General features: G+C 41.4%; 1 protein-coding gene across 6 annotated transcripts in view; it reads left to right on the top strand.

Annotated features, from left to right (window-relative positions):
* ppp1r9a (protein phosphatase 1, regulatory subunit 9A) overlaps positions 1-14,277 on the top strand; it is a 113,387-nt gene that overhangs the window by 1,887 nt on the left and 97,223 nt on the right. Inside the window, exons 1-2 of one of the 6 annotated variants that reach the window (XM_052472603.1) lie at positions 1,785-2,032; positions 4,533-6,109. In XM_052472603.1, the coding sequence (XP_052328563.1) occupies positions 4,682-6,109 (1,428 nt within the window). In that variant the 5' untranslated portion in view covers positions 1,785-2,032; positions 4,533-4,681. Of the gene's footprint in view, positions 1-1,784; positions 2,033-4,532; positions 6,110-14,277 lie in introns of those variants that run through there. The other 5 variants (XM_052472601.1, XM_052472599.1, XM_052472604.1 and 2 more) reach the window with 5 other exon arrangements.

The raw sequence follows: 14,277 nt of genomic DNA, 5'->3' as shown, positions 1-14,277 counted from the left end.
AAACTCTCTCTCTTTTTCTCTCGCTCTGTTCCTTTCTTCCAAAATTATGCACATGTTAAATTGACCTTGCGTGACCAACATAACCCCTCCATCCCCACCACCCCTCCTTCCACTGTGTAAACCCAGCTGTAAAGAGGGCAGTGAGATGACTGAGAAGTCTATTAAAATCTGTTCTCCCCCCTGTGGAGAGCCAGCAGACAGATGGTCATGCTCAGCCTCTCAGCCCCTCAGCCCCCTTTGCTCTTTGCCTATTCAGCTCAGCTAAGGGTCCTGGTAAGGGAAAGAAGGGTCCATCTGACTCTTAAATCTCCATCTTTCTCCCTTGGAGTGTATTATGCAGGGGACAGATAGGACACACTTGTAATGGTCTTTATAACTGGCATACCTATATTTGGCTGTGATCAATGATGGTGTGTGTGTTATGAATGATGTGTAAACCCATTAGTTTCTTATACTTTGTGTAAAGGGATTGTTTTATTATGATCTTGATTTTGGTGTGTTCAATGCACAGTGAAGAACAGCATGGCATCTCCTCTTCTCTGCAAAGCCAGGTTGTTTTTCTCTCTCAATTTCCAAGATTATATTTAGGTTGCTTAGCAACGTGTACAGATTTGGGGTGCTAGTGCTTGTGGGTAGATATGGTTATGAAGTGTCATGTACAGTATCGCATAATATACCATAGTCTACTGTATATGAGGATTCCCATTCATTGGCCAGTCGAGGGCAAAACAATATATTCAGTGGGGGAAACAGTGTTGGTCAAGAATTTTGCTAAATGAATACATGCCTTCACTCTCTGTCCTGGATTCTCATTTTCGAAACAGACAAGCATTTGATCCTCATGCCAATAAGACATCTATTTATTCCGCAATGAACTGCATTAAACCTGATCCTCTCCCCTTTCTTCATTGCATCCCCATTCTGAGCATGTCAAGCGAATAGTGTAGTAAAGCATATACTAGTAATAACACTAGTGTGTATTTTTTGTGAGAGTGAAGTGCATGATGTTGTTATTATTAAAATGGCGTCCCCACATTAGAAAAGGAATAATGAGAACCTTTCAGACAAAGCTCTCCATTCTTAATCACATGGCCCAGTCAGCCACATGCTGTAGGCTGGCTTTCTTGACCCGATACTTTTATTCAAAAGCAGCATTGTTTTCTTAGATTAATACTGTGTGTATTGTTACATTTGACCCCTTAGGTAGATAGTAGGCTAAGTAGGCTATAAGCATAATGGTCCTTAGATTAATTAATATAATATATCAAAATAACTTTAAATGTTTTTCTCAGTTTAACACACACACCTGCATTATCTGTTATATCTACTGTACGTGATAGACTAGCTTTGTCTCGCAACTAGCCATTTAAACTACCATTTATATTAAACATTTTGACTTTGACTTTTAATGTTACAGATGGAAGCCATTGATGACATAATCTGTGTGAATATCCAACACCAACATAACAACTGATGAAAACATTTACAAATGTATATTTCTTCCCGCGTGGTCTGTGTTGTGCCGGAGCTCGATACAGTAATAAAGCCAGTAAAGTTATTTGTGGTGGTATTTCTGCCAGACTGCAGTTTAGTGGAACCCCCTCCATGCATATTATTGGACCAAACCATTACTGCGATAAGGTTAAACACCTGTCACATGTGTATGCCATTAGCAAAACATAATATTTCCTAAATGTAAAGTATGTTTTCGATACTCGTTGATTAAGATTTATAAGATGTGTTCACCTTAGAAAACACGCAGTTGCGCACCTCTCATTGAGATGGAATATTTTATAGCTTCGACTCACCCAATGTGCATGTCAGCATCACCCATAGCCTGCAATGGCGTTGTCTAGCGATGTGTAGATCACGGCTTGTAGTGTCTCAATAGGGCGACACAATACTGGACTATCGACGGGCTTGAATGGAAATGTCGTATTCGATGGGATTTATAACGAAAGCAGAGTATGTTATGTGAATTTTTACTGGACTATATTTAAGTTGTGGTCATTCATCACACGAAGCAAATAACGTAAGTCACTCTTGTTGTGCATTGTTGAAAGGGTAGCCTATGTGTGGTAAGCAGTTAACTTCTGCTTTTTCTAAATGATCAACAACACTATGCAGTAGCGTTTTCCTTGTACATGGGCTAGTGAAATTAAATAATTGATCAGAATATACAGTTCATATGGAGCTGTCAACCACCATGACCTGTGCGGGTGAGGCGCGTCTATCTGTTCGTTGGATGTAGGATAGAGCTCGAGCTGATACAATGTTACACGTTTCAGTTTTATCTTCTGCATCTCGAAGTTTACCATTTATGTGGGACGTTGATGAAATGGCTTGGCGGATAGACTATATAGTCTACTGCTGCTTTACGAAAATGTATATAGTACGTTGATCGTGTTTATCACAGTAGCAAAGGGGTGCGTTCGCAGAATGTTGCAATTTGTCATTCGTTGACTGGAGTCCTGCTGAACTGGTTGCTACACAAACCACTGCTGGCGGCATCCGATATCTTTTCACTTTGTAATATTGTAACATGTATCTCTGCGGTTGTGTGTCGTGGTTTAATATTCTCCATTTATATCTTAAATTGTAGCCTATGTGGGATTAGCAAATAAACTATTTGAATCTCACAAACAGGGTAGTGGTATGATGAAAGTACAGTAATAGAATAGTAGGAACACATGAAAACACATTTGATAATGAAATCAAAAGGACATCTTCAAATTACATTAACAGTATGTTATGTAGCCTATACATACTTATGATTGTAAACAAATGGAATCAACAATATAATTTTTTATCAATTGATTATATCACAGTTATTTGTGGTGTTTAAACAACTCCCCCTTGCATCCTTTCCCTAAAACCATCTTGCCTGCCTGTGTGTTTATGAGCTGAACTGTCCTTCAGACCTGGTATTAATCGTGATGACCATGCAGAATGCTACGAGCCGGGGCAGTGGGTGTGGCAGTAAACTATACTGAACGAATATTTTGGTCCCATGAACTAAAATTAAAGATCCCAGAAAGGTTCCATACTCACATAAAGCTTATTTCTCTCACATTTTTTCCACACATTGTTTACATCCCTGTTAATGAGCATTTCTCCTTTGCCTAGATAATCCATCCACCTGACAGGTGTGGCATATCAAGAAGCTGATTAAACAGCATGATCATTACACAGGTGCACCTTGTGTTGGGGACAATGAAAGGCCGCTCTAAAATGTGTAGTTTTGTCACACAACACAATGCCACAGATGTCTCAAGCTTTGCGGGAGAGTGCAATTGGCATGCTGACTGAAGGAATATCCACCAGATCAGATGCCAGAAAATGAAATGTTAATTTCTCTACCATAAGCCACCTCCAACGTCATTTTAGAGTATTTTGCATGACGTCCAACCGGCTTTATAACCACAGGCCACGTATAACCACGCCAGCCAAGGAACTCCAAATCCGGCTTCTTCACCTACCAGACAGCTGATGAAACGGAGGAGTATTTATGTCTGTAATAAAGCCCCTTTGTGGGGAAAGAATTATTCTGATTGGCTGGGCCTGGCTCCCAAGTGGGTGTGTCTAGCTCCCAAGTGGGTGGACCTATGCCCTCCCAGGCCACATCTATTCATGTAAATGTATTGAACAGAGTTCAAGATGTTTAATGTTTAGTCTCTAATTAAGCAATAAGGCCCGAGGAGTGTGGTATATTGCCAATATACCATGGCTAAGGGGTGTTCTTATGCATGACACAACGCAGAGTGCCTGGATACAGGCCTTAGCCATGCATGGTATATTGACCATATACCACACACCCCCGAGATGCCTTATTGCTGTTATAAACTTGAAACACCCGGTTTATAACTGCAAGTGGCCCACATGATTTCCATCGCCTGTATTGATCAGTGCATGTTTTATCTTCTACGTGAGTAACTGTGTATTGACTAGATAAATGGGTAAACACACTACTTTCTAAACAGATCCTTTTAGAGGGCAAATACCTTTTTACATTCAGTGCACGTCTTGTGCTAAGCGTTGTCTGTGATTACGTTGCACTTTCACTTCAGATTCATAGAAATTATGTTGTTTGTGACATTTTCGAAAGCTGAATTGCAATGGATCTCCCCATCATGCTGTAGTGTAAAACCTCACTATTTTTAAATATATTTTTTTAATATATTTTTTAAATATATTTTTTAAATTAATGTTTATTTAACTAGGCAAGTCAAATTCTTATTTACAATGACGACCTACCAAAATGCAAAAAGCACCTACCATTGTACAAACAATATTGGGCACACACAACAGCACAAAAGGGCAAGAAGGTAGAGACAACAATACAACTGTCAGTAAGAGTGTCCATGATTGAGTCTTTGAATGAAGAGATGGAGATAAAACTCTCCAGTTTGACATTTTTTTTCAGCACGTCCCAGTCGCTAGCTGCTGCGAACTGACAAGGGAAGTGACCTCTTGACAATGACAGGTTGCTTGGTATCTCTTGTATCTAACAGGCATCTCCTTATCTCTCCCAGGTGTCCATTGCCCCAAATGAAGTGTGAAATCAAATCCCAGTGATAATCACACAGGCAGGGTACTCGCTGGACGCTACAGTAATATATGTGAGATGAAGGCCCAGCGATGCTGCTGAGATCCCCTCCGCCTCCTCGCCTCTGACGCCATTATGCTGAAGACGGAGGCCTCGGGGGAGAGGACCACTCTCCGGAGCGCCTCCCCTCACCGCAACGCCTATAGGACAGAGTTCCAGGCCCTGAAGAAGGCCTTCGACCAGCCGCCCCGGCAGGACAGCAAGGAGCCCCAGCTCAAGGACCCTGAGCGGGTCACCCAGCGTCGAGGACGACAGTATGGCGCACACGTCAGCCGCATCAAGGACATGTTCATGCAGATGCAGGGCACAGAGAGCACCGTCGCCGCCACCAGGCGGGAAGACCCATCGCCTCAGAAGATAACCAAGCCCACCAACTTCATCAACAAGGAGGACGGCTCGGTCATCAAGCTGACGCAGCACCCTACAGCAGACCGAACCAGTGCAGGGTCAAAGGTCATAGAGACCAGGAGGCTGTTTGAGCAGCAGTCGCGCGACGCCTCCCAGTCACCCGTCTACTCCTACGGTCGGGAGAAGAGGGGTTCTTATGAGCACCTGGACGACTGGCGAGGGGCACGCTCCAACAGGGGCAGCACAGACTCCCTGGACTCGCTGTGTTCCAGAACGGAAGCCCAGTCACCCACAGTCAGCCAGCTGAGCGCTGTGTTTGAGAACGTCGACCAACAGGGAGGGGGAGGAGGGGGCGAGGGTCCGTTCCGGCGAGGCTACCGAGGCCGGGCACTATACTCCCCTGACAATTCCCACCGGCACAGCGACGTCAGCGAAGACGACTCGCGCCAGTCCCCGGTGCCTGGCGGAGGGTGCAGGATCCGCGTGGGGGGAAAATTCCCCATATCCTCGTCCTCAGAGGACCTCCTCAGCCCCAGCCCGCTGTCAGAGGCAGTGGAGCTAAAACCCGTCCCGCAGCAGGAGGAGCCCCAGGAGAGAGAGGAGACAGCAGGGGAGTTAGGACAGAGGCACAGAGAGAGACATCCCATAAGGGCCACCACCAACGGAGGCAAGGTGAACGGATCGTGTGATGAGAAACAGGTGGAGGAAACCAAAACCTTCAGAGAGACGGAGGGAGTCTGCATGGACTCAAGGCCCACGACTGACACCATTGTCAGGGACAAGACTTCTGAGGACACCCTGGATACCCCAGCCACCCCAGCCAAGGATGAAGCCCAAGAGGAGGCAGAGGCCCTTGGGGAGGAGGTGGAGATGGAGAAGGCCTCCTCCAGGCCCAGGGTTTCTCCAGAGGACCAGGCAGAAGTGCCCAATGAGAAATACAGTGGGAACGAAAGGGTGATTTTTAACACGGACGGGGACGCGTGCTACCAGGGCTGGGGGGAGAGCTGTACTGACCCTGACGATGACCTTTATGGTGACGATGATGTCATCTATGACCCTGGGAATGATCTTACTGAGATCCCTGGTCTACCAGAAGAAGAGAAGGAGGATATTCCTCAGAAGAGGAAACTACGCTTCAGCACCAAACCCATGATGGTAAGTCCCTTGTCAACTGAACTTAACCAATAAGAAACGCTTGTTATGGTTTTACGTTGAAAAATATTTCGCTAAGCTGTACCCTGATGAATGCGTCCCTAGTCTCCAGGTGTGAGATGGTGTGGATTGGGTAACATTGTGAGGTGCTCATCCGACTGAGTCACGTCCAGTGAGAGATGAGGGGTGGCAGGTAGCCTAGCGGTTAAGAACGTTCAGCCAAAAATATTACGTTTCTGAGAATATCAAACAGTACAATTCCTGGGCAGATATTATATTAAGGAATAAAGCATGTATGTATGTTTTTGGAATGTTTGCGTTACATTTATCAATAGCAGGTGAGATGAATTCAGCCGATTATTCATAATATCTAAAACGCTTTATGTTATTGCAGTTCTGTTTTCAAAGGATTATGTCCTGTTTATAATTGGTGCGTCTCGAATCAAATTGCTACAGTTACTTTATTTGCTTGCTCTTGGGGATCTGCTGACTCTGCGGTAAACAATGACTTCCTTGCATGTGTTATTGCAACTGATATGAACATAAACAATGATCAATAGCTTGTGCTAGTGCGTGTGTGCATGCGTGTCTATGTGTGTTTGAAGGGAGTGTGTGTGGAATTAGAGCTAACACAAACACTCCACAGGTTGGGTTCGATCCCATTAACATGCTGTAACAGAGCAGAACAATTACCCCAGTTCTTACACAGGACATGTTGGATTGCTAGAGCAGCCAACACACATACACACGCACGCATGCATGCACACACACATACATACATATATGCTGAAAATGCACACACACACATATACACATACACACGTGCTGTGGCTTTTCCATTATAGAACAGGATAGGGTCAGTAAAGGTTAACTTTTCCATGTGAAGTATATCATATTCTTAGAATTCCCGAATCAGATCAGATCCCTATGCTACGCTCAATTTGAATTCTCAGATAAGCCAGCTAATTATAAGCCTGATATATAGGTCTGCCAGCCGTGCTACCCAATGACATTTTGCAATGTATTATAATAATGCAAACGAACCATAACCTGCCATCACAATATGAAACATTTACTGAATATTGTGTTAAAAGTCCAAACGTTTGGTCCCACTTCTCCTATTAATATAGTCTATAGAATAGCAGGGCTTCCTAGCAATTAAGAGGTTATTGTCCCAAGACAGCTTTTATGAACTCAGAATGCTCTCCTGTCCCTTTTTAGGTTGGGTTATCTGTAGGTGTGTGTGAGCGTACAGTTGAAATGCTTAGCAGCTCCAGGCAGCTGTTTTCCCACAGATGGTCTTGGCTGTTTGCAGTGTTTTTTCCCCCTTCTCTCGCTCCTCTGGGCACATTGCAAACAAACAGCGTTCTGTCTTTTGTTCCAACTTGTGAAAGAGACGGAGATATTTGTCCCTGAGCTTGGGCCTTCACTGGGGCTGACCCCGCACGAGACTGGCTTGACCCTTGAACAACATTGAAAAGAAAACATGTAGTCAGTTAAGTCTTGCTTAACGTTTTTTTGTAATATGTCTTAGTGCCTCTCAAAGCCGTACAGTGTCTACAGTACAGTATCTACCATATCTACAGTATCTACAGTACAGTATCTACAGAATGTACTGCATCTACTGTACAATATCTACAGTATCTACCGTACAGTGTCTACAGTACAGTATCTACCATATCTACAGTATCTACAGTACAGTATCTACAGTACAGTATCTACAGTATAGTGTCTACAGTATCTACAGTATCTACAGTACATTATCTACTGTACAGTATCTACAGTACAGTATCTACAGAATATACTGCATCTACTGTACAATATCTACAGTATCTACCGTACAGTGTCTACAGTACAGTATCTACCATATCTACAGTATCTACAGTACAGTATCTACAGTATAGTGTCTACAGTATCTACAGTATCTACAGTACATTATCTACTGTACAGTATCTACAGTACAGTATCTACAGTATATACTGCATCTACTGTACAATATCTACAGTATATACAGTACAGTGCCCACAGTACAGTATCTACCATATCTACAGTATATACAGTACAGTATCTAGAGTACAGTATCTACAGTATTTTCAGTACAGTGTCTACAGTGCAGTATCTACCATATCTACAGTATTTACAGTATCTACCGTATCTACAGTATTTACAGTATCTACAGTATCTACTGTATCTACAGTATTTACAGTACCTACCGTATCTACAGTATTTACAGCATCTACAGTATATACAGTCTCTACAGTATTTACAGTATTTACAGTATCTACAGTAGCTACTGTATCTACAGTATCTACAGTATTTACAGTATCTACAGTATCTACAGTATTTACAGTATCTACAGTATTTACAGTATCTGCAGTATTTACAGTATCTACTGTATCTACAGTATTTACAGTATCTGCAGTATTTACAGTATCTACAGTATCTACAGTATCTACAGTATCTACTGTATCTACAGTATTTACAGTATTCCACCGTATCTACAGTATCTACTGTATCTATAGTACAGCATCGACAGTGTCTACAGTATCTACAGTACAATATCTGCGGTATATATAGTATTTACAGTATCTACAGTACAATATCTACAGTATCTACAGTGTTTACAGTATCTACAGTATCTACAGTACAATATATACAGTATCTATAGTATCTACAGTGTCTACAGTATCTACCGTATCTACAGTATCTACAGTATCTACAGTATCTACAGTATCTACTGTATCTACAGTATTTACAGTATCTACCGTATCTACAGTATTTACAGTATCTATAGTATCTACTTTATCTACAGTATTTACAGTATTTACAGTATCTACAGTATCTACAGTACAATATCTACAGTATCTATAGTATCTACAGTGTCTACAGTATCTACAGTGTCTACAGTACAGTATCAACAGTGTCTACAGTACAGTATCTACAGTGTCTACAGTATCTACAGTATCTACAGTACAGTATCTACAGTGTCTACAGTATCTACAGTATCTACAGTACAGTATCTACAGTACATTATCTACAGTATCTACAGTATAGTATCTACAGTGTCTACAATATCTACAGTATCTACAGTACAGTATCTACAGTACATTATCTACAGTATCTACAGTATAGTATCTACAGTGTCTACAGTATCTACAGTATCTACAGTACAGTATCTACAGTACATTATCTACAGTATCTACAGTATAGTATCTACAGTGTCTACAGTATCTACAGTATTTTCAGTACAGTATCCACAGTATCTACAGTATCTACAGTACATTATCTAGAGTGTCTGCAGTATCTACAGTACAGTATCTACAGTGTCTACTGTACAGTATCTACAGTATCTACAGTACAGTGCCTACAGTACAGTATCTACAGTGTCTACAGTACAGTATCTTCAGTGTCTACAGTACAGTATCTACAGTATCTAAAGTATCTACAGTATCTACAGTACAGTATCTACAGTGTCTACAGTACAGTATCTACAGTACAGTATCTACAGTGTCTACAGTACAGTATCTTCAGTGTCTACAGTACAGTATCTACAGTGTCTACAGTACAGTATCTTCAGTGTCTACAGTACAGTATCTACAGTACAGTATCTACAGTATCTACAGTACAGTATCTACAGTGTCTACAGTACAGTGCCTACATTACAGTATCTACAGTACAGTATCTACAGCACAGTATCTACAGTATCTACAGTGTCTACAGTACAGTATCTACAGTACAGTGCCTACATTACAGTATCTACAGTACAGTATCTACAGCACAGTATCTACAGTATCTACAGTGTCTACTAGAGGTTGACCGATTATGATTTTTCAACGCTGATACCGATACCAATTATTGGAGGACCAAAAAAGTCGTTACCGATTAATTGGCAGATTTTTAAAAATGTATTTGTAATAATGACAATTACAACAATACTGAATGAACACTTATTTTAACTTACTATAATACATCAATAAAATCAATTTAGCCTCAAGTAAATAATGAAACATGTTCAATTTGGTTTAAATAATGCAAAAACAAAGTGTTGGAGAAGAAAGTGAAAGTGCAATATGTGCTATTGTAACGGATGTGAAACGGCTAGCTTAGTTAGCGGTGCGCGCTAAATAGCGTTTCAATCGGTTACGTCACTTGCTCTGAGACCTTGAAGTAGTAGTTCCCCTTGCTCTGCAAGAGCCGCGGCTTTTGTGGAGCTTCGAGGGTGACTGTTGTCGATGTGTGCAGAAGGTCCCTGGTTCGCGCCCGGGTATGGGCGAGGGGACGGACGTAAAGTTATTCTGTTACATTGATGCTGTTGACCCGGATTACTGGTTGCTGCGGAAAAAGGAGGAAGGTCAAAAGGGGGGTGAGTGTAACGGATGTGAAACGGCTAGCTTAGTTAGCGGTGCGCGCTAAATAGCGTTTCAATCGGTTACGTCACTTGCTCTGAGACCTTGAAGTAGTAGATCCCCTTGCTCTGCAAGGGCCGCGGCTTTTGTGGAGCGATGGGTAACGATGCTTCGTGGGTGACTGTTGTCGATGTGTGCAGAAGGTCCCTGGTTCGCGCCCGGGTATGGGCGAGGGGACGGTTTAAAATTATACTGTTACACTATGTAAGAAAGCTAACGTTTCAGTTCCTTGCTCAGAACACGAGAACAAATGAAAGCTGGTGGTTCCTTTTAACATGAGTCTTCAATATTCCCAGGTAAGAAGTTTTAGGTTGTAGTTATTATCGGAATTATAGGACTATTTCCCTCTATACCATTTGCATTTCATTAACCTTTGACTATTGGATATTCTTATAGGCACTTTAGTATTGCCAGTGTAACAGTATAGCTTCCGTCCCTCTCCTCGCTCTTCCCTGGGCTCGAACCAGCAACACAATGACAACAGCCACCATCGAAGCAGCGTTACCCATGCAGAGCAAGGGAAACAACCACTGCAAGGCTCAGAGCGAGTGACGTTTGAAACGCTATTAGCGCGCGCTAACTAGCTAGCCATTCCACTTCGGTTACACGAGCCTCATCTCCGGAGTTGATAGGTTTGAAGTCATAAACAGTGCAATGCTTGACGCACAACGAGGGCTGCTGGAAAAACGCACAAAAGTGCTGTTTGAATGAATGTTTACGCTCCTGCTTCTTCCTACCACCGCTCAGTCAGATACTTGTATGCTCAGTCTGATTATATGCAACGCAGGACACGCTAGATAATATCTAGTAATATCATCAACCATGTGTAGTTAACTAGTGATTATGATTGATTGTTTTTTATAAGATAAGTTTAATGCTAGCTAGCAACTTACCTTGGCTAACTGCATTCGCCTAACAGACAGTCAGTCTCCTTGTGGAGTGCAACGAGAGAGAGGCAGGTTGTTTTTGCATTGGACTAGTTAACTGTAATGTTGCAAGAATGGATCCCCCGAGCTGACAAGGTGAAAATCCTAATTAATCGGCCATTGCGATTAATCGGTCGACCTCTAGTGTCTACAGTATCTACAGTGTCTATAGTATCTACAGTATCTACAGTATCTACAGTGTCTACTGTATCTACAGTACAGTATTTAAAGTATCTACAGTATCTACAGTATCTACAGTATCTACAGTGTCTACAGTACAGTATCTACAGTGTCTACAGTACAGATCTACAGCACAGTATCTACAGTACAGTATCTACAGTGTCTACAGTACAGTATCTACAGTATCAACTGTACAGTATCTAGAGTATCTATAGTGTCTACAGTACAGTATCTACAGTACAGTATCTACGGTGTCTACAGTATCTACAGTATCTACAGTGTCTGCAGTACAATATCTACAGTGTCTACAGTATCTACAGTACAGTATCTACAGGACAGTATCTACAGTATCTACAGTGTCTACAGTATATTCAGTACAGTATCTACAGTATAGTATCTACAGTGTCTACAGTATAATATCTACAGTGGCTACGGTGTCTACAGTACAGTATCTACAGTATCTACAGTGTCTACAGTACAATATCTACAGTACACTATCAACAGTATCTACAGTACAGTATCTACAGTATAGTATCTACAGTGTCTACAGTACAATATCTACAGTACAGTATATACAGTATCTACAGTACAGTATCTACAGTATCTACAGTACAGTATCTACAGTGTCTACAGTACAATATCTACAGTACAGTATCTACAGTATCTACAGTACAGTATCTACAGTATCTACAGTACAGTATCTACAGTATCTACAGTATCTACAGTACAGTATCTACAGTACAGTATCTACAGTATCTACAGTATCTACAGTACAGTATCTACAGTATCTACGGTATCTACAGTATCTACAGTATCTACAGTATCTACAGTACAGTATCTACAGTGTCTACAGTACAATATCTACAGTACAGTATCTACAGTATTTACAGTACAGTATCTACAGTATCTACAGTATCTACAGTATCTACAGTACAGTATCTACAGTATCTACAGTATATACAGTACAGTATCTACAGTATCTACAGTACAGTATCTACAGTATCTACAGTACAGTATCTACAGTATCTACAGTACAGTATCTACAGTATCTACAGTATCAGTATCTACAGTACAGTATCTACAGTATCTACAGTACAGTATCTACAGTATCTACAGTACAGTATCTACAGTATCTACAGTACAGTATCTACAGTATCTACAGTATCAGTATATACAGTATCTACAGTACAGTATCTACAGTATCTACAGTACAGTATATACAGTATCTACAGTACAGTATCTACAGTATCTACAGTACAGTATCTACAGTATCTCCAGTTGTCACGGTTTTCTTCCTCCTCTTCATCTGAAGAGGTGAAATACGCAGCGTGGTAAGTGTCCATGGTTTTAATAGGAAAACTCAAACATGAACAAACTACAAAACAATAAATGTGAAAACCGTAACAGTCCTAACTGGTGCAATAAAACACAAAGACAAGAAACAATCACCCACAAAATACCCAAAGAATATGGCTGCCTAAATATGGTTCCCAATCAAGAGACAACAATAAACACCTGCCTCTGATTGAGAACCAATCCAGGCAACCATAGACTTACCTAGACACCTAAACTGAGCACAACCCCATAAATCTACAACAAAAAAACCTAGACAAGACAAACACATAAATCACCCATATCACACCCTGGCCCAACCAAAATAATAAAGAAAACAAAGATAAGTAAGACCAGGGCGTGACAACAGTACAGTATCTACAGTATAGTATCGTCCTCCCCTCCACTTCTACTCGAATGGCGTTTAAAGCAGCTGTAATGAAACGTTTGCGTCTACTGTTGAAAAGTAGTTTTTGTCTCAGCTCTGACATCTTGATTTCCTAATGGATTGAAGCACATGTGAAGGACTGACTGGTAGGCAGTGAGGCGTTAGTGAATGAACATTGAAGTGATAATTGCACCCTCTCTGTGCTGCACTCTGTCATTACATCAAAGAGGCTAGCGTTTTGTCCGTTAGTGTTTTTTGCTCATCGTTTAGGCTACTGTAATCAATCCCAGAAGAACCAAAGCCATATTAAATCAATGTGTAGAGGAGGAGGCCTATTCTATTCTAAGTGAGAGGGGATTCATTAATTGCACAGTCAGCGTTACGACAGTTTGATGTTTTACTCTGTCTTTGTTTTCATTTGACTCGGGACCACACATAGGTCAAATGTTGCTTTGGATAAAAGTGTCTGCTCTAATGGCATATATATTATATTATATTATATATTATATAAGGTTGGGATTGTCTAGCTGTGGTCCAGGGCGTTAGTGCAAGTTCCTCTACAAACGTAGAGGCAACTCGTTGTGATCATCGCACGATAGGACCAGAGCTAGGAATGTCCGGTTGGTGCAAATGCTTAGTCAATCTGTCTCTGTTGGCTTTACAGCCTGGAGGGGGAGATGATTAACAAAGTGGTATTGTATTACATTAATGTTGTATTGAATGATATTATAAATCGGAATTTGAGTTGAGCTCCCCATATTGGAGAATAGAGTTCACCAGTTTAGTCATGGGTGCGTCCCAAATGGTATCTTATTCCCTATGTAGTGCACTACTTTTGACCAGAACACTATGGCTCAGAAATAAAAGAAGTGCACTAAATAGGGAATAGGGTGACATTTGGGATGCACAGCTATTTCAGATAGGCCTGATATGACCTCT

This window comes from Oncorhynchus keta, chromosome 20 (assembly GCF_023373465.1).
Source record: "Oncorhynchus keta strain PuntledgeMale-10-30-2019 chromosome 20, Oket_V2, whole genome shotgun sequence".
Classification (NCBI taxonomy): domain Eukaryota; kingdom Metazoa; phylum Chordata; class Actinopteri; order Salmoniformes; family Salmonidae; genus Oncorhynchus; species Oncorhynchus keta.
The sequence above is the reverse complement of the archived record's forward strand: the minus strand, read 5'-3'. Positions and strand labels throughout refer to the sequence as shown.